A 21,494-nucleotide genomic window follows, 5' to 3' on the forward strand; every position below is an offset into this window, starting at 1 on the left:
TACAACTTTGCAAAGCAAGCATGGATAGCGTTCATTGACTCAGTGAATAAATCATCTAGACCATGAAAAAAAAAAATCCCCAGGCGATGTAAATAAGAAAAGTCTTTGGCTTTCCTTCTAGTTATCTGTTGGTTGAGTTTTTTGGGTCACAGAGGAAAATGTTTAGAGGACACTCCATTCACTGAAAGTCTAGAGACCCTGTAAATAGAGAATCTGAGAGTACTTCCTGGGGTCAGGGACAGTGTCCCAGAACTAGATTTAATAGTGTAAAAGGGAGACTGACACCTCTTATTTCTGGAGTTACAAATTGTCGGAGAAATAACTTTTTTGAAACAGCTCTGATCATATACACAACTTTGCTGAATTCCAGTTACCTACAAAGTAAAGCCAAACTCCACAATATTCAATGCAAAATCCTTAATTGTCTGGTCACCACATAGCTTTCCAGTTTTAAATGTTATCACTGTCACCTCTACACACTCACACACTCACATGTGATCATACTCACACTAGAATGTAGAAACCCAGCCCAGACCTATGGGCTGACTACTTATGGAGCTGTTTTTGCTCATCTGTCTGCCTGAAAAGAGCTTTCCCCCATTTCCTCTTCTAGGTGAGGAAATTTTACACGTCTGTCCATAGCAAACTCTAACATCTCCTACCGTAAGAGACTACCCATTCAGAAGTGACATCTCTTCCTTCTGTTTTCTTATAGGGCTTTCCTATAGGACCTGTAGTATAACCTCATGAAGCATGGAATTAAGTTAGTTGTCTACAAACGTGCTTTGCCCTATAGACAAGGGACCATGTTCATAAGAAATCAACGGGTTTTCATGATATGCAATAGGTTTGGGGCTGCCTTTGATATTAGCTGTGTTGGTGGGCCATATGCACTGTAACAATGTAAAATCTTTAATGTAGAAATAAAAAAAATAGGGGCTTCTTAGCATAGGATGAATTTTACTTTCCCAAGTATACATACTTGGAGTAGGATGTTTGACTTTATTGTTACTTGGGTTTTCTTTTACTCATAAAAGCTGAGCTAAAAAATTTGATTTTTAGCTCAAAGAAATCAAGACCAAAGGAAATCACACAGAAGACATAATGGGAATTATTTTTTAGATTACAAAGAGATGTAATAACACTTATTACTGGGCATCTCTGAGACTACTGAAATCCTCTTTTTCTCATAGCCTCACGATATACCAAAGTTATAGGAAAATAATAATGGGGAAACAGTGTGATATTATGTGACATTAATTAATGTAGTCAACTCAAGTTTTTTACACTACATTTTTGTGGTCTAGTGAAGTTGACTTAGATCACAAAAGAGATTCTACTTCCTAGCATCTTGGGTTGGGATCAGAGATGGAATATTTAGGGAGAGTCCCAGATCTGGTAGGTAGGGCTAGCCATTAGAGCAGTGGTTCACAGGTTGCAATTCATAGGCAGGGGCCAATATCTGGTGAAGTTTCTTTATAGGGCCCCTTGACCTTTCTGAGAGTCCTGGTTCTTAATCCTGGACTACTCACTCATCCGCTTTCTATATAGCAGGTCTGTCTCTCATCATGCAGAAAGTGAGATAGGATGTCCTAATTTTGCCAGATTAGAGGGCAGGGAAGATAAGCATTTTCTTTCCCTTCTCATGCGCATACGGGTGCTATGGTTCATTTTTATTACTTGTCAAGGCTAGTGAATACTCGTAGAAATAATCCTAAAATAATTTCTACATAATTTGGGGTCGACCTACAGAATAATTTCCTTTATTCAAATAGGCTTGCAAATTCTGCTTTTGCCAAGAATAAATTTAAGATTGTTTTGTATTTTTTTTCCACTATTAGGTTGGTGCAAAAGTAATTGCGGTTTAAAAGATTTAAAATAATTGCAAAAACTGCAATTACTTTTGCCACACCTAATAGATGTGTGGAAGGTAAATACCAAAGGAGAAACTGCCTTTGAACTTAAAATGATCTTTGTTGTTTTTCATTTCTACACATCAGAAACCTATGTTCAGATACCCACAATTAATTTTATTGATTGGGCTAAACCATAGTTTCCCATCTTGATTTGTTGAGCAAAACCCTGGACGTGCTGTTTGTGCTTTCTTTTATTTAAAAAATATATATACATATAAATAGCAAAGCTTAGCAAAAAGTTTAAAAGTGAGAACACAGTCTACGCTAGGTTGCATCATGGTCTTTGAGTCATATTCTGTCACTTCTTTAAACAAAATAACAAGTCCTATTCATAGTGTGTTTTTTGTAGATGGACAACCACATACGAAGTGTGGACGTGTGGGTATATATATATATATGTATATGTACAGTACATACATTATATATATACACGGTTAACAAATCAGTAGGTTTCAGGGATCACATCCTTTCAAATTGGCACAATGGCCAGCGCAGAGCCATGCACATGTGCCACTTCACTGATGGTGATGGCGGTGACAGGGATGCAGTTGAGCACGCAGCAGAGGACAGCGCAGCGCCGAAAAGCCCCCCCTTCCCCTGGCCCCTGTGCCACTCCTGAGCGGACCCCCTGCTGCTCCTGGATCTCTCATCATTTTCTCCTCTGCCCCACTAGGGTGTTGCGCCCAACATACCTTTTCTAAAAGCTCCTGGTTTCTCTTAATGAAAAGTTGTTTATCTTCTACCCAGTGTGAATCCTGTTTGACAAAGAATATCGCGCAGTCAGCATTTCAGAGTGGCATGGAAGAGCATGTGTCGTCAAAACACTTTGCCAGAACTGTCTTCTTTTCGCCCAGGTGGTTTGCCTGCCAATGCCTGGTAAATGACACCCACCCTTGCCAGCTCCTTATTCAAAGACATCGGGGCCAAAGTTGCCAGGAAAATTTATCCCCCTTTTCATTGTCACTCACTATCTCTACCTTTTTCAGTCTGAATAATCCAGGACCAGCCTTCTGGGGACTCAGAAGTGACCACATAGGCAAAAAGTGACAAGGGTCAGAATGCACACAGGCTAGATACATATGGATGGAAAACATTAAAATGCAGAACCATAAATGTAGCATAGAGGCAAAGAATGCAGCTGGAGGGGTGGGTCTTTTTCTTAGCAGTTTAGGACCACTCTAGACTATTTGTACAGGGCTCCTCTTCCTCTGGTATTCTCTCTCTTGCCCAACCTCATTCGCTGTTGTAGCTGGGTTCACGCTCTGGCCAGAAAAACACCAGGGACAGAAACACAGAGGTGAACATTCTGACACCGTTTGAGAAAGGTCACTGTGGAGAGCCAAGCCGTGTCCTGAATGTGGCCCATGCACAGGCTGATCTAGAGAAAGGTCGGTTTGAATTGTCTGCATTGGCAGAAGTGCCAGCAACCAAATGCCTACCTGCCCTTTCTGAGCCAGAGTCGCTTCCAGATCTTCAATTTTGGCTTTATACCTTAGCACCTCTGCTTGGAGCTGTTCTTGAGCCTAGTGAAATCAAATTTCCAGAACTCAGTAAGTAAAATGGTAATTCAATTTTTTTCTTCCCCTCATATTCCTTGATTAGCACTCAACAAGTAAGAAAAAAAATATATAGAAGAATTTTTGACCAGAGAATCTCTTAAAACGATTTTTATGATCTAAATTCTTGCTTAGGACTTTCATTGGCTCCTTTTCCATTGGGTTAAAATCCAAGCTCTTTAGATTGGGATTCGAGCTCTCCCTTATATTTCCAATCTTTTCCCACACTCATCAACATTGAGTCCAACCCTTACCTGCTGGTAATCTCCTTGTTTCCTAAATATGTCTTGTTACTCTCCACTTCTCTCTCTATTTTGAACAAGTTCCCCTATGGAAAGCCTTCTCCATTTTGCTTCTCCAAAATCTTTCCATTCTTTCAGACCCAACTTTGTGCTCTATACCTATATCTAAATTTAAATCCAAATCTATGTATGTATGTATGAGAGTATCTATCGTGTGTGTGTGTGTGTGTGTGTGTGTGTGTGAGTCAACAGTTTTGGATACTGATCTTTCATGTAGCAACCCTACTTCATTTAGTCTAGTAATGTGTTTTTAAATTCTCTTCTGTTCTCTTTGTATACGATCCTATTTTCTGATAAAAATTAGGGCTTTTTTGTTTGTTTGTTCTCTGTCCATACATATATTTTTCTCTCATCTTATGATCTAGATAGGTTTTTGGTACAAAGTCAAATAAAATCAGCTATGGTAGGTATCCTTTTCTTATTCTTTATTGTGAGGAGAATATTTCTTTTCACTGTTAAATATTATATTTACCTTTATCAGGTTAAGAAAATTCCAAGCTTAATTTTGCTAAGAATTATTTCAACTTCAAATGGATGTTGAGTATAATCTATTTTTTTTTTTCTGGTATTGAAATGATTATGTCTTTTGTTTTCATTGACTCCCTTTCACCTATATTATCTTTTTTTTTTTTTCAATTTTGACTTCTTTGAATTTAGTCTACTGTTTTTGTTTTTTTTTAACATCTTGATTTGTTTTAGGATGGTAAGATTTTTTTGTTTTGTTTTGTTTTTTACTTTAATGGCCAGAAATAATGCTAAACCTCTACCTTTATTTAGATGGGGAAATGAGACAAGAGAAAGAGAACTGGTTTCTACATAATCATCTCTCCAAAACACAAGACATGTGCTATTATTTTAATTGACCAATCTTATATTGGTAAGAATACTTAGTAAACGCTGATAATGAAAACACAACTATTACAGTTTTAGGGCATAAACATGAAGGCACACACATATATCCACTTGTAATGATTACTTATCTGTCTACTCCAAATCACAGTGCTTTTTAAGAACATGTTTACTCATATATATGTATGTGTATGTATGCATATGTTACCATTTAAAAATACATAATTATAGTATCTATCCTTTCCCACTAAACAACTCACAGTAGTTCTTACAACCCTCCTCAGCATACTATAGATTGTCTAAATAGGAAGTAGGGTAAAATCACTGGATGGTCACACTCCTTGCCCTTTGTATATTAATCTATGAGGCTGTTATAGCATGGTGGTTATGACTTGAATTCAGAAGAACTAGGTTCATATCCTAGCTTTAATCTAAGTTTTAAGCTAACTAAGCTACTTTTAATTCCTACTAAGATATTATTTTTTTCTCCTGTGAAAAGAAGATGATAGCAATAGCATCTAACTCATAGGGTTGTTTTAGAATTACATGAGACAAATGCATGTAAAGTACTTAGCACGATGCCTGGATTACAGCAAGCACTCAATAAATGCTAAATGGTATTGCATGTGTTTATTTATTTATTTTTGAAACAGGCTTATGAGAGGCAGTTGTGACACAATGGAAAAACACTTGACTTAGGAAGACTTCAGTTGGAATCTCAGTTTCCCATTTATTACCCTGTGTGATCTTAGGCAATTCAATTAACCCCTCTTAGTCTCAAATTCCTCTTTGATAAAATTTCTCCCTGAAGGAGCTGTCACAATGATTAAATATTTTCAGTGAAAATTCTTGGTATGTTGTCAATGTAATGCTGTCCATTTATTAACTATGAAACTGGCTAATTATTGATTTTTGAAAGATAATTTTCTTTTTCCAAGCAAGAAAGTAAAAAAAAAAGTTTTTTAATGGATTATAAAAATTCAATATTGTCTACCTTTGAAAATGTAAGTTTTCAAATAGCAAGGTACTCAACTTTCTAAAAGGAACAAAAGCATCGATCTAAGTTGGTTCTAATGTCTCCAGATCCAAGGTTTGTTGACATAAAAAATACAACAGTTCAAAAGCCATAGTGAAAAGAATGGTACAAGGAAAGCTACCTTATTGATATTTTTAAGGTCCATGATACTTTTATGCTGTGACCACAGCATAAAAAAGCCAATTCTGAGCCTTCTGCAGATGCCCACTAACCTTGGCCTCTCTCTCAGCATCAATGATACCTCCAGTCTGCTCCTGCAGGAGGGCGTAGGCTCTTTGGAGGGCCTGGTATTCTTTTGTTAGTTGTCGAAATCGTAGCTCAGATTCTTCAGCTGCTAAACTCTTGAGGTGAAAAAAGATAAAAGAAAGCCAAAAAAATAATTACATCTCCAGGTCCAAAAAAAAAAGTATGTTCAGGTCCTATGTTCAATGTGAAATATTAACATTTGCCCACTTTCTAAAGAGAAGTTAAAGATTTATTTGATTCTGGATTCTGTGCAATTTTACTCTTAATTCTAAAGTATGTGGATGAACACAGATACTGTAATACTTTCAAAATGGGCATTGAAGAAATATTTACATATTTATTTGAATAATAGAAGCACTTGCTTATTTTTACATTTCTGAGGATTACCTATTTGGGTTTGGATCCAAATGAGAAAAACTTATACCCTGATTATGGATCCGAACTTAAGGAAATAGTATTCAGAGTTTCAGTCTCACTTTTTTTCAATACATTCATATCCAACAACTTCTTCCCCAGATAGTTTATAAAAAATACAGTTTTATAGATGAAGGTCTTAAAATTCAGAGCATAATACAACCACCACGGAGTTTTGTGAAAAATGCAGATTTTGGAGTTCCACCCCCAAGATCCTGAATCAAGAGTTATGTGGTAGAGTCCAGGAATCTTCATTGGAAGTGAACCCCCTACATGATTCTGATAAAGGTGGTCTACAGAGCACTTTGCTTAACATTCTCTTAAGTGATATCTAAAAGCTCATTCTAAGTTTGTTCCTCGTTTCACACCTTTCCTACATGAAGAATTTGGGACAGTACCTTTTATTTTGAAAGAGGTCTTCAAGTTAGAGAGCTCAACTTTAAGAGGTTTCTAAAAAGGGCTACATGACATAGGTGAACTATTATTTTCTAAGAGGTAACAAAATCAAGCGTAGTCTCAAAATTGGTCACTAGTATGAGCTCATTTTGTGCTGGTCATAAAGGAGACAAAAAGTGAAATGCGTCTTCTTCCTCTTAAAGAAAAGTTTCGGTGACAATATCAGAAAAGACCAGAGAAGTGGAAAAGCTTACTTCATCCAGGTCATCATCAGGAGTAGCTGGTGTTCGGTCTGTTCTAAACGAGGCCATAGATGACGTCTCGGAATCCATTGAGTCCTCATCATAGCCAATGAACGGGTCCAAAACAGGCCTCTAATGGAGGGAAAGCACATATTTATGACACAAGTAAAGTGGGTAAAGTCGACATTATTAGAGAACTGTCACCTGGCATAGATACAAATGAATAAACAGTGTTTCCCTGAAAACAAGACCTAACGAGAAAATAAGCCGTAGCATGATTTTTCAGGATGACATCCCCTGAACATAAGCCCTAATACATCTTTTGGAGCAAAAATTAACGTAAGACCCGATCTTATTTTGGGGGAAACACGGTAGAAGACATAGATCCTTTAATGCTCCTTTGATGAAATAAAAGTATGGATACAAACATAATCATTCCAATAAATGTTTGTCCCAGATTATTTCATTTCTGTTTTTTTTTTTTGAAGACTCATTAATTTTGGCTCTCTTCATAGAAACTCTGGAGCCTTTTTTATATTACATTTTATAACATGATGAGTTTATGTGATTTATTCTCTCCAGTATTTAAAATATAATCAAGGGACTCAGATGAAAGTCTAGGTATCTATGTGAAAAGGATTATCAAATCTTATATCTTATCGCCTAATTCCATATCGAAACCAAATGATGTGCTTGATAAGAACAAAAATCAAACAAATAGACAAATAAAACTGGATTATAAGAGGCTATACAGATATTGGTGAATTGGGAATATCATTATCAATGATGTTGTTCAAATGAATAATGAAAATATATAATTATAAGGTGGTGTCAGACACTAATATTCAGTGGGAGATATCAAATCATACGTATCACTCCATGCCCTTGGAGTGTGATTCTCCACCTTGTCAGACAACCCTTTCTATGTCAAACCTAGTGGCTTCTTTAATCAGAGAAAGTCATATTAAAGCAAATCCTTTCAGGTTAAAATACACAACATTTTTGGACTTCTGAAAAATATCAAGAGAAGAAATTTTCTTCTAGTAGATAAAGCCCATGGTTTGCTGAAGTTCAGGAACATCTGATTTATCACATCTTTGCAATAAGATTCCTTGGCAAGCCTCACTTTTCTGGCTGTTTGTGACAAAAGCCTGATAACCTAGTTTCCTCATTACCTTAATTGGCTTGGAACTTCTTCTATGTTTTCTCCTACGGATGAGTTTTTCTCGGTCCTGGAAAACAGATGAAGGACTTTTCAGACCTTGAGTTGGTACATTTTTCCTTATACTTTTTTTTTAAATTTGTTTTTTTGTTTTGCAGACAGTTGTTTTTCCCGAGATATTACATATTTCTATTTAAAATAAGATTGTGTTTTGTAAATTTCAGCAACTTTTGGGTTTTATACTTAAATGTTTTCAGAGTAGGAATAGTCTACAACTTTCCCTGTTAATCTATGTGGATTTGAAAGCCTCCCATTCAGGAAGCACATTGTGTTTCTAATCAGAATCCTTTGTTTTATACTTGAAGATCAAGTAGCTTTGAAAATACACACTCATATTCTCCCAAGGCATAATTCTTCAGTTTTCTCAGACCCAAAATCACTTTAAATTTAAGTATTGAAAAAATATCATTTCACAATAAAGTAAAATCTTATTCTTTTAATTTAATTACTTGAAAGGCATAGAAAGCTATCTTTTGAGTATGTTTGGATCCTTGTTTTCACCTGAAGCCTCTGAAGATGGGAACAGAGTATCTACTTGGTTGAAATCATCTAGTGTTTTCTTTTTTGGGGTGGTGGTGTTCTCACTGGAATTTTCTGGGAAACTAAAAGAATATCTAGAAATAATTTCTTGATTCATTCTTGTTGGGAGTGGAGATATCCTGGGAATTTAGTGTTCATCAGCTAAATAATTCATATACAAATTCAAAGCTCAATGAAATAAGTGTCTCCCTAAAAATCTGGTTGACACGCCTAGGCATGTCCAAATTCTGTAAGAAACTTTTAGCTTAAACTCAGGATACTTAAAGCCAAGCAAATTCCTGCACTAGTGCATCAGTGAGATTTATGTATTATTAAGGAATTAAGAGTGTAGAAATGAAGTGAGGGGCATAGCACTTCAGAAGACCACGTTTCATAAATAATCTGCTTAAAGCCAGTGGTGTTAATCTTTTTAATTTGTTACCTTTTAAGTAAAAACATTTTAATCATGCAACCTCCTCCATATATCTGAAACTTTAAAAATTTACACTTAGATTACCCTCCTAATATAGTACATGCGTTATAACATAGACCCAACATAGAAAACTTTAAAAAGATGAACCATAATTAATTATACACAGAAGTTATCATCTTTTCTTCCCTCAATGGTGATGAATCATCCTGCTCACCTTACCCTGGAGACTGTTGCCTAAAACCCCGCACCACCAGTTCCTCCCCTCTCTAGGCCCTGGCTTGGTCTTGAAGTGAGAGTGGCCAGAGCTGTCATTCACAGAATAAAGACAGAGAGGCAAAGAGGAAACCCAAAGGCACTAAAGGTCTTAGTTCACAACTGTTGGTAACAGACTTCAGCCAGATGCAAATGGGAGTCATAACTGCTCTACTTCACTAGGTACTAGAGTCATGGTTAGAAGATCTAGACTGGAATTTCAGCTCTGTCATGTACTTATGATGCTGCTGTTCATACAATAAATATTTATTAAACTGCAACTATGTGCTAGACACTATTTAGGGGTTGGAAAAGAAGCATAGGGTCCTGTTATTTGTAGGCAAAATATTTAATCTCTGAGTCTCAGAATCTTGATACTGGATGTCAATGATAAGATATACATACCCACACTACCTACCTAGTCACATTACAATGCATTTGAAAGTTCTTTTAATGTGCTTTGCAGGTATTATTTGTGTTACAAAATTAGTTAACAAATTAATTTATTACAATTGCTTATAATCAGATTATGACTGAAACGATATCAAACAGTTTAGTAATATAAAGTATTTTTGGAATAGAGTCTCTGAACCTGTTTACATAATTGAACATATGAACTTGGGTGTTTGGGGCTAATCCAAAATTAAGCGCTTCCAGTGTATGCTGATTTCTTGGCCACCTGCCCTTGGGAACAGCCTAGAGTTTATAGATTGATCAAGACCTACCCTGGTGAGCTCATCAATAATGTTCTGTTGTTCAATGACCTGAAGTTTTAGAAACTCTGTCTCTTGTTCTTCATTAGCTTGATCGAGGTCATTTAGAGACTTTAATTTCTTCAAGGGCGGGTGGGATGTTATTTTTTCTCTCTGGATTGCAAAAGAAGAAAGGACAGGTGGAGACTTTAAAATTCCCAAACGTTAGGGTTAACATAAAATATCTGCAGAAACTTCATGAGGCTCTAGCTAAATTTGAAAATTGCCCAGTTTCAATACACACACATCCCAACTAAAACCCTCAAGTACATTTTATCTGCTCTAAGTCAAAATCACTGGGAATGTCTGAAGATCTCTACAGCTATACTCGAAGTTTGTTAAGGAGTGCATTAGCATATCACTTATCCATACATTATATAAAAGATGGCATCCATTTCCCAACTATTATGCAAGCTCTTAGAAGATGAGGGATAGCCACTGTACAGTTCTGTAAAGAGCACGTTAGTGAAATTCTTGGAAGGAGGTGCCTGTGGCTGAGGAGCTATATTGAAACTTTGCTTCTCTATTTTGGACTTTGGAGAATGTGCAGATTCCTGGAAGCACTTCTGCTATTCTGCAAATTCAGAAATTCCATAAAATCAGAGCCAGCAACTTTCTCTTGCATTTTTTCCTTAAAGGTTCCTTGCTTACATAAGGGAAAATCCAACCTTTCATAAACAGCATTGTATTTAAAAAAAAAAACAAAAAAAAACAACAACAAAGAAAAACGGAGAAAGAGCCGTAAGTCAGTCAGGTAATTGGCGTCACATAAAAGAGGAAGCTGCCATTTTGCAGTCTGTGGTACACACCATTTCTGAATTTTCCTTGGTCACGGCTTTTAGTTTCTCTTCCATACGTTGCAAAGACAGCATCAGTTCATCATTTCTCTTGGCGAGGCACTTGTTCCTTTCCAGAAGAGGTTTACATTGCTTTTCGGTTTCCCGCACGCGTTTTAACTGGGAAGACACAAATTACAGTTGACTCTAATGGCTTTTCATCATACTCTTCATCACCCTCCATCAGTCTATTACCTTAAAGGAGGTGCTGCTGAGGGTCTGCTTTTGGAAATGCTCAGAAAAGGGAACTGCACTCTTTGTTGCCCCCGACTCCTCCAGCCCAGTTACCCTGCTCTGCTCAGCCCTGATCCCACCCTGCTCACACCTCTCCCTGGGCCTCACTGGCTCAAAGACATAAAGCAGCTCATTGGAATCATGCAGTCACTAAATAATACAACCAGGACCCAAATCCAAGCCTGGCTGTCCCCCAAAGTCTGTTCTTTCCGTCAGAGACCTTGCCAAGTCTGACTCCCAACTAAAGCTGTTTATTTTTAAGAAAATTTTATTGAGGAAACAAAACAAAACATAACCTTTGACACTCTACTGATATCTGTATTTAAGAACACCTCATTGTCACCAAGGCTTGGAAAAGTATGGTTGTATTGTCACCTCCGCCTAATTAACTGTGACCATATTCTGGATCGCCTGCTTAGTCGAAGGAAGTTTCTCGGCCTCTAGACAGTTGGGGCCAGATATTTTTCATTGAAACGAGCTGTCCTGTGCACTGTGGGCAGGATGTTTAGCAGCATCTCCGGCCTCTGCCCACTAGATGTCAGTAACAACCCTCTCAGTTGTCACAACCAAAAATGTCTCCAGATAGTGCCAAAATGTCTCGAGCTGAGAACCACTGGTCTAAGTTTATGAATATTATCTTGAGGTAACTGCTAATAGTCTCCCCTTTTACTCTCAGAACTTTCCCATTTGCATGACATGTTTTATGGTCACCCTATACACAATGGAGTTCCATGTTCAAGTTCTCACACTAATGGTTCTAAACGTACGTATCGAGGGAGAGGGCTCCAAGGCAAGGACAACGAAGGGGTATGTCAGAACTATGTTTAAAGTACTTACTACCGTTGAGAACTTAACATTTTGGGAAGTGCCAGGGAAGGAGAGGTAGCTACCTACAAATATTTGAAAAAGCTTCTCTTGTGATTCTAAAACAGTATTCCCCAACTCTATGCCAATTGCCATTTGAAAACTCCCATTTTATATCAAAGGCCAAAATTGAATTTATATTTCATAAATAATCGCATTTAACCTTCATTTTGAGCTTTAGTACCTGAAGTATTAATACTAAATACTGAGTACATATATGGACAAATAAATTATTGCACGGGGCACACTATTTTTAACTTTGTCTCTTTTCTGGAGGTCAGTGACAAGGGTTTTAAATATTTAAATTTACCTAGTACAAGCTATTTATAGAAAATGCAGATAAACACACAAAAAAGGAAATATCTATAAGTCTAATGTACCATACATCAATAATCACAGTTCATAATCCTTAACAAAATATTCCTTTTAAAAGATATACTTTAAATACAACAGAGAAAGGTTGAAAGTTATAGGTCATGAAAATGCTAAAGGGAAAACATCTAATATAGTTTAATTAATATCACACAAAGATTTACTAGAGATAAAAAAAAAAATTTCATAATGATAAAAGGGTCAATGTACCAAAAACTATAACAAATCTCAATTTATATATAACTAGTACCATAACTTGAAATATATATATATATATATATATATTACTATATATATATATATATATATATAGTAAAATTGACAGACTTAAGACTGGAAATAGACAAATAGTCTGTTGGGAGAAAAAGCAGGCAAAATATCAGTAAGGATATAGAAGACTTTAAACAAGGTTATTAATAAACTTGACTCAAACTGCATCTAATAATTACAGAGTATGCCTTCTTTTCATGTGAACATAGAACATTTATAAAATTGACCATATGCTGGAGTCATAAGGTAAATCTCAACAAAATTTTAAAGGAATGAAATAATACTAAATAATATAGAATGTTCTCTGCAGTGAAATTAAGATAGAAATCAATAACAAAAAAATCATGCAAAACTCTCAAATATTTGGAAATTAAGCCACACCCTTCTGAGTAACCTAAAATTTCAAAGAAGAAATTATATGATATCAGAAAAGATTTGAATTAAATAGCAATACATTATAAAATAAGAAACCATGGGATAAAGCTAAAGTCGTACTTAGAGAGAAATTTATGACCTAAAAAAACGCAGATATTTAAAAGAATAAAAGGCTGGACATAACTTCTTTATACCAAAAACCACCATTATGAATATAAAATATAAGCCACAGAGCAGGACACTTTAAATACAAATATCCAAAAGATGGTCTAAAAACATTCCTAATGTTAATAAGAAAATAAAGGCAGCACAATAAATAAATGAGCAAAATATAAAGGGCTAAACACGCAGGATACCCAAAGGCCAAGAGAAATTTGAAAAGTAACCTCATTTTTAAGAAGAAAAATGAAAATGAAAATCACTATAAAAATATACCTCACACCCATCAAGATGACTAAAATGAACAATTATCTTTGCGTTTTGGCAAAGATGTGGCAAAACTACAACCCTCATACATTGCTGGTGGGAATGTGAATTGTTTGAACAGCTGGGGAAACTGTTTAGTTTTCTAAACTAACTGAAGCTGGCTATATACATGCCCTCTGATGCCGTAATTCTGTTCCTTGGTATATTCTCACCAGCAATGAACATATTTTCTCACCAAAGACATGTAGCAGCACCATTAACAGCTTGAAACTGTTAAGAAATGACATAAATGTTCATTAACAATAGAAAAATAAGTATATTGTGGTATATTAATTGAATATTAGAGTATGAAAATGAATGAATCCTACGTGGAACACAATGGATGAGTCTCAAAAACGTAATGCTGAGGGGGAAAAAACCAGATACAAGAGAGTAAATATTGTACGATTCCATTTATAACAAATTTTAAAAATGGTCATAGACATCTATCATGATAGAACAGAGTGTAGTGGTTAACTTTAGAAGGGTGGTGATTGGTTGGGGTCATAAAAAGAGGAGGTCTGAGATGCTGGTAATCTACTTATTCATCTGGGTGGTGGTTATACGGGTATATCACTTTTGGCACACTTACTGAACTGTACCTTTATTATTTGTGTGCTTTTCTCTATCATGTTATATCTCTATAATATCATATGTACTTCTACAACATAATGCTTACCAAAAAATAAAAAATTCCGATTAGAACTCACCAATTCATTTCGTTCATCTCCAAGCAAAGTATTCCTGTCTTCTAATTTTCTTATAGTGGCATTCAATTCAGCTATTCTCTTTTGATTTCTTCGCAAATCCTACACAGGAAAATTAAAACGGGTATTTCTTCAGCAACACTTTTTACGAAGTTTGGAATACCACTCATAAAAATAATAGGTTTAGTTTCTTTTATCTGGCTTACGAGGTGAGAGCAAAGTGTTCTCTTATTCAGAGAAGAGTAAACATTTACCCTCTTCTAACCCCACCCCCAATATTTACCACTTGGGTTTAAGACCAAGTGTGGTTGAAACTGCAGATGAATTTCATGTGGCAGCTACTCCCAGGAGCTCTGACTCTTGGCAGGATAGTGGTGGATGGTTGGACCAGCTTATCAAATCTATGAGCTGTGAGACCATGGTCTGCTATGATTACATGAGGTTCAAGGAGTATCCTTGTGTCATGGCTGCACATCGCTTCCCACAGCTCAGACAGATGTCCTGCTATGACCCTTAGCCAAAGAAGGGATTGAGTATGAGGTGGGAATGGGCTTTGTAAATTCCTGCATACTCCTGGAGAAAAAGGTCAGAGTAAGGAAGTCAGTGCATGACTTCCATGTATAAAAGGCAATGTATTATAGGATAGCTTTCACTGGTATATTTTACCCAGAGCTTCACGACTGCCAGAATTGCCATGGATCATAGCAGTCATGGCTTAATTCTATTCTCCAGAGCCCATAGGACCATTCTTATCAGACACTTGCAATTCCATCATCGGCTTATACTTTGATAGTGTTATACTGTTGACAAAGCAGTTTCACACACATTATATTCCTAGGTTTACAATATCCTAGAAGATTTAGCGGAACAGGTAAGATTCAGGGAGGCCATAACTTGTTCAAGGTCTCCTGGCTAATAATGGATCAATAGCTAATGTGTATTGAATGCTAACTGCCAGACACTGTTCAACATTTCACATATCACCTCTTCTAAACCTTAGACCAGTAGTATGGAGTACCATCTTTGTTACAGATGAAGAAACTCTGAGCAGTGAAATGATTTGCCTAAGGTCACAATGTAAATGGCAGATCCAGAATTTGAACTAAAGGGTCTGACTCTAGAGCTTATTCTCTTGACAATCATTCTACACTGCAGGTAATTAAGTGTGATAGAACTAAAATTTACATCTGCTAAATCCTAATTCTATAGTCTTTCCACCACCTACTGGGATATATATATCCTGAATACCAACTCATAAAGTATTCATTACTTGGTTCTAAGTACTACTTTGGAACCTATCTCTGTTCCTAAATAATTCATTTTCATCTTTTTAGCAGTTAAATGATTTGAAAAGTATAAGACATGAAAGCCAACTATGTATGAGCTGATTTCTATCATTGCACTTCTGAAAATAATTTCTCATATAAAATGAGGAAAATCCACAGAAATAAGTGACAAGTTCAATCAAACTAGAAACATTCAGATGATGATATAAATGGTTTAATCTTTTATAGTTACACGTTTTGAGCCCTGTAGATGATAACCGTCTTTACCAATTTCCAACCCAATTGTTCACACAAGGGAAAATTACCAGTCTTGGCAAGATGCAAAGTATTCTCATCTAATTTATAATTCTTGTAATATGTTGAAGTTTGGATAGGTGTTGCTGGACTAGAAAAATTCTATGAAGGATTTTTAAAGATCTGTAATTCTCTTGTGATCTGCTAATGCAGTGCAGACCACTTTGTTGCCTATGAGTTTAGAAAATCTTGTTCCCGAGCTACTAGCTGGTTTTATACTAGGAGATAGAATTGATTTCTTTGCAGTAAACAGGAAAAGAGCTTAAGTGAAACGTGAAAGTTGGGAGCTAAATAAAAGATGACTCCTGTGTTCTTAACTTCAACTTGAACAGAACTTACAGGACTGCTGCAGTGTTCGGAGCCATCTCCTGCTCTCCCTGGAATTTCTCGTTTCGGACTGCTCATGTTACACTCAGCCTCCTTGACCAGAAAGAGTTGTTCATCCAAAGCCTCCTTCTGCAGCTGGAGTTTCTGTACATAGCCTGTTTGGGTCTCCAGTTCCTTTTCCAGGGAAAAGATGATCCTGTCCTTGGCTTTGATTTCATCCATCTGAATTAAATGATACCCACGACATTTTATTTAACAATGCTGCAAAGAAACACATTTTTATAATGGTACAAGTTTAACTTCTCTCTGCATATTGAGATAGAAAAAAAGTCATGGATATGACAAGTGTATCGAATTCATGAATAAGACAAGGCAAGACTGTGTAATGAAGGGCTATCCTAGGCTAATCCGGGGTCCAAGAGAGTAATTTTTTCTCTCCAGTATATTCCGTGTAGATGCTTTGATCAATATATTGTTTGAAATGGTCCGGGTTGGTTGGAATTGGAAAGGAAAAGTTAACTGTAAAATGGGCCATCAGTGTTAATAAAGACAGATACTAAGTGTTCCACTACAATGCTTCCCAGGACAATTTTGGTGTTACGTCCTCTTTGCGGGGAATGACCTTTGAGTTCAGTTCAAATAGCAGTAGCCACTATGAATGGATCGCTTGGAACTGAAGAAGCTGCAGACTTCCCCATAGCTTAATCCTTCCCCAATACCAACGTGTAGTGAACCTGGCATTAGGTCCTTCCATGGCTCGTGTCACATGGCACATTCCATTCCTATCCATGTTTCGGAGTGGTTCTTGGCCACCACTTTACCCTCACTGTCAGAAAACCATGGCTGGAACAAGAACAGGGGCAGAAAATACCTGATTATATTAGCACGATTTCCCCTCCTGCATCTGTGGGCTATGTTTATTGATCCCAACACTCATTCCTGCTAAGCCTGGGTGTGGTCTCAGAAGCATTCGATACCAATTGTCTAGAGTTCCACCGGACTGAAATGTCTTCGCCATCCAAAGGCTAGTGAAATGACTGTTTATAAACAATTTTTGAAGAAAGCATAGCTATCAAAGGAAACCTGTTTTCTATATCATTATATCATATGTGAATATTCAAAATAGAGATTAGGGAAACATTTAATGCAATCTCTTCTCTTTATAAAGATGTCCTTTATAAAAACAAGTAACTTTGTATAAATTTTTCTTTGCTGTGCTCTTTAGACAAAAAAAAAAAAAAAAATTGGGACAGAAATTGTGTTACATAGTCACATATTTGCCACATGTAAATATCTGTGAACTATTGCCTCCAAGTAACATGATGAAATTTTAGGTAAATTTTTAGAGAGCACGGGACTAAATTCTGCATGATCCTACAATACCATCTGATAATTTGGTGAGGAATCAAACACTGTTTTGTAAATTTGGGAATAAAAGCATTGTCTTTAATTTCTGTCTCCTTATAGAAGACTTGAGTCCACTGTTATCTTTAACTAAGTAGCACGTTCATTTGTCAGACCTGTCATCTGTGGTGTTATTTACTGCTTCCTGTAGTTCCAGATCTGCATGCTCCCACTTGGTTCTGATGTACCTTATCGAACTAAACTTGCTGGGAAATCATTCTGTTACTGCCCATATAATCATATTCACCATCACCAGCATCATCACTGAAATCTATTGGTCTTTTACCACATTCAAAGCACTAAACACAGAGTTTTACATACTTTTTCTCATTTTATTAACAATCCTTTTATGTAGGTTCTGTTATTACCATTTTACAGATGATGACTGAGGACCTGAAGAGTTAACGTCGTCATGGTCATATGGCTAATAAGTGGTTAAGCCTGATTTTAAATTCAGCCTTCTGACTCTAGAGCCCATTCTATTAGACACTCTAGATAGACACCAAGAATATCCATATAGTTCCAGCATTTCCCAAAGTGGTTTTCTGTAGAATATCCAGGAATTAGTGTTGAGGAGACTCTATCGTATAGCGATTATAAGCATGGAAGATTAAAATCTTCCAAAGTTCTGTTCTTAGATGGGAAGGGGCTATATACCCGAATTCCCTGGGGAAATTTTCTCAACAGAACTGCTCCCATTTCTCTCACTTCCAGTTTCAAAAATGGAGCTGGGGTGAGATTAGGGACACGATAAGAAGAAGGTGAAAATTAAGACAACTGCATCTATATGACTGAAAACATTTCCTGTTATTCTGTTTGCACCCAATATTTGAACCACTCTTGAGGTAGCGTAGGTTTTAGGGAATTCATATCTACTTCAGCAATGTGTCAGTGAAAGAAAGTGATGGAAAAACATTACAAATCAACAAGTGAATATCTTCGCAGATTTTACATTGAAAACCATCAACAAACAAAAATATTTAATGTAAAGCTTCCTTTTCAATGATCTACCTGCTGATTCCAGATTTCATAGTACTGATTCTTCCTTATCAGCCATTGTTTCAAAAACCAAAGGCAGGGCAGAAATCAGTATTTCTGCACTGTGTTTGATCTTTTTTGTCACCAGTGCAATAGAATGAATTGCAGATACAGAATGAGGAAAGTGTGGCAGAGGCAACATTTTACAGTCACACTGTGTTTCAGTACAAAGAAAATTACACGTTTAACATTTTAAAATGTTCTATGGTGACCATTTTTTTAACTTGAAATTGAAATCCTAGAGATATCAATCAAGGAACATAATTAGACTTCTTAGAAAATAATTGCTTAGAATCGGCATGCACAGGAGGGAAAGTGTCGTTTTACCTAAGAAAGTATTATTTTTAGAGAAGCATAAAGTACATTCTCACAGGTGATGGTTAATTTGACAAGATAACTAAGATACAACTAATGCTAAACATTCTGAGTATATATGAAAGGTTGGACAATTAAATATATGAACTTTTCACTGTGTGAGTGCACAGTGGAAAATTCACGAACTTAATTGTCTGACCTTTCATATGCATGTAAATGTTTCCTCTAAAATAACTGGACAAGGTCATCCTAGGACATTATAGCTTTCCCACAATAATGGTATTTGTTTATTTTTAAACATAGTGAGAGACCGATGTGGCTTTTGCTCATCCATATTAAAAAGAAAGACCCAACTCTGTAGGTGTTGAAGTAAATTTTGAAGTTGGTAATAGCAAGAAAGCTACTTAACAATGATGTCCAATTTAAAAATTACAATGGCGCCTGTTTATTTTGGGGGAAAAAAAGATGTACTTTAAAAATGACTAGGTATTTTATAGTTTTATTTATTGCTTCCAGACAAGGTTCCTGGAAAGAAGGGTGGTGAATCACTCAGGATGTTTCCAAGTGGCTGCGCTTTTTCAGACATGTTGAAAGCCATAGAAACTTTCTCTACACTTATAAAAACCCAATAATATTTTATAAATGGAAAGTCCACAAGAGCATGCTGATTTTGGAAGAGTTTGTAACTTAGAGTATTTTTACAGACATCCAAGAAAACAGGAATCATGGAATAGGTACTCTCCATATGCACAGTGCTGGACCAATCTAGTTTTTATGAGAAAGGTGATCCAAAATCTTTTACCTTTTGTGATGCTAATTTTGTCCTGGGCATAACATCTATCCATCGATCCATCCATCCATCCATCCATCCATCCATCCATCCATCCATCCATCCACCCACCCATCCATCCACCCATCCACCCAACCATCCACCCATCCACCCACCCATCCACCCATCCATCCACCCACCCACCTACCTGCTTACCAACCTATCTTGCATTTTGGATAGAACACTAGACAAAAAGTGGGCACTCTTTATAATCCACTCATGAGAAACACCTGAAAAAGCAAATCCATGGTGCTCTGAAACTGGAAAGAGAATGGTCTGCATTGGGTTACGGCACAGTGTTACTAACCAGCCTCCGGATATCCCGTTCCGACTCCCACTTGATTTTCGAGATGGCTTCCTGGTGGGACTGATGCTCACTCCTCAGGTCCCCGGCCTTGATTTTATCCGCTTGGATCATATTGCTTAAAGCCTCGTCCACCTGCTTCTTGGCAGTTTTCAGGTCCGCAATTTCCTGTAAGAGCTTAAGGCGCTCCACATCAAACAGTTTCCGGGCCTCCTCCCGGGCCTCAATGGTGAGCGCGGTCCTTACTTTGTCACTGCTGCCGTCGCGGAGAGCACACAGAGCCGACTTGAGCCTCTGGATCTCCCCATCCCGCACCTTCACTGTCCTTGACATTTCTTGCTCGTGCTGCTTGATGAGATTCTCCCTCACGGCCTGCAGCTCCTTCATCTTCTCCTCATGGAGCTTGGCTTTGAGTTCCGTTACCAGGACCGTGTGCTTGCGCTGCTCCAGTTCACGAATCCTCTTTGCTTCTTGAGTCTTCTCTCTTTCAAGCTTAGAGACCTAAAGGCAGAAAGACGAGAGGATGAAAGAGATGAGCCTCAAAGGAAAGGTGTGCTCGTAGGCAGGATTCACAGCTCAGGCCCTTGTGATCTCTCAATTCCTCATTTCCTTTCAAATTCCAGGCCACTATGGGCTCCGAGGGAAGGGAACCACAGGTTTTAAAGATGGGAATAGAGGTGTGTAAAAGGAGGAAATGCCTAAGGATGCTTATATTACTTTGTTGAGACAAAGGTTTGATGTGCTGAAGCCTTACTATTTGATGTGTGATCTGCAGATTAGAAACGTCAGAAATGTAGAATCTAGGGCTTCCTTCCAGACCTACAAATCAGAACGTGCATTTTAACAAATCCCTGGGTGATTGGTACACACAATAAAATTAGGAAGCAGTCCTATAATGGTTTTCACCTCAGCAAGAAGGAGTTCCAAGCAGACCACCTGAAGGGCTCTTCAGACTATGTTTCACTAGCTAGGTCCAAACTGATAAAAGTGGGTGTCTCAAGCTGGTTCGTCAATCAATATTACGATAAGACTAGTAAACTGTACCTAAAGTAATATTAAATATTTTCCACTTTTTCTTTTTTTTTTTTTTTTGGAAGAGTAGATGCTGCTGCTGCTAAGGGGAAGGGGAAGAATGAAGACAGTTGATATATGCTCCACCTCTCCTTTCTTAATATGGCAACTTAGTTCCATCCCAAACTTCATACATACACACATACCAGCCCCCAAACCCTGAGGTCCATTAGACTGTCTCTCTGTTAAAGGAGTTTAGTAGCTGTTGTTATTTCTGCATGTACCACGGTTGCCTCTTTGCACCCTTCTCTATCCTCTCTTATTTACCTCTCTTGCTCCCCACTAAGCCAACACCAAGTAGTTTAATAAAGCATTCCTTCTAACCTTTATACCATTCAGATATTCTGGTTAAAAAAAAAAAATCTTGT

The 21,494-nt window shown here is 37.0% G+C and overlaps 1 protein-coding gene across 3 annotated transcripts in view; it reads right to left on the bottom strand.

Annotated features, from left to right (window-relative positions):
- The window catches only part of JAKMIP2 (janus kinase and microtubule interacting protein 2), a 134,426-nt gene that overhangs the window by 23,880 nt on the left and 89,052 nt on the right, over nt 1-21,494 (bottom strand). For 2 of the 3 annotated variants that reach the window (XM_019739109.3, XM_074313733.2), the window contains exons 3-12: nt 20,059-20,556; nt 16,178-16,387; nt 14,262-14,360; nt 10,945-11,091; nt 10,109-10,249; nt 8,133-8,189; nt 6,970-7,089; nt 5,872-6,000; nt 3,356-3,439; nt 2,609-2,671 (exon numbers count right to left, since the gene is read on the bottom strand). In XM_019739109.3, coding sequence (XP_019594668.2) covers nt 2,609-2,671; nt 3,356-3,439; nt 5,872-6,000; nt 6,970-7,089; nt 8,133-8,189; nt 10,109-10,249; nt 10,945-11,091; nt 14,262-14,360; nt 16,178-16,387; nt 20,059-20,556 — 1,548 coding nt within the window. The remainder of the gene's footprint in view (nt 1-2,608; nt 2,672-3,355; nt 3,440-5,871; nt 6,001-6,969; nt 7,090-8,132; nt 8,190-10,108; nt 10,250-10,944; nt 11,092-14,261; nt 14,361-16,177; nt 16,388-20,058; nt 20,557-21,494) is intronic. The other variant, XM_019739110.3, reaches the window with a different exon arrangement.

The sequence above is a fragment of the Rhinolophus sinicus genome, chromosome 5 (genome assembly GCF_057876585.1).
Source record: "Rhinolophus sinicus isolate RSI-liver-muscle chromosome 5, RSI-T2T, whole genome shotgun sequence".
In the NCBI taxonomy this organism is placed as follows: Eukaryota; Metazoa; Chordata; class Mammalia; order Chiroptera; family Rhinolophidae; genus Rhinolophus; species Rhinolophus sinicus.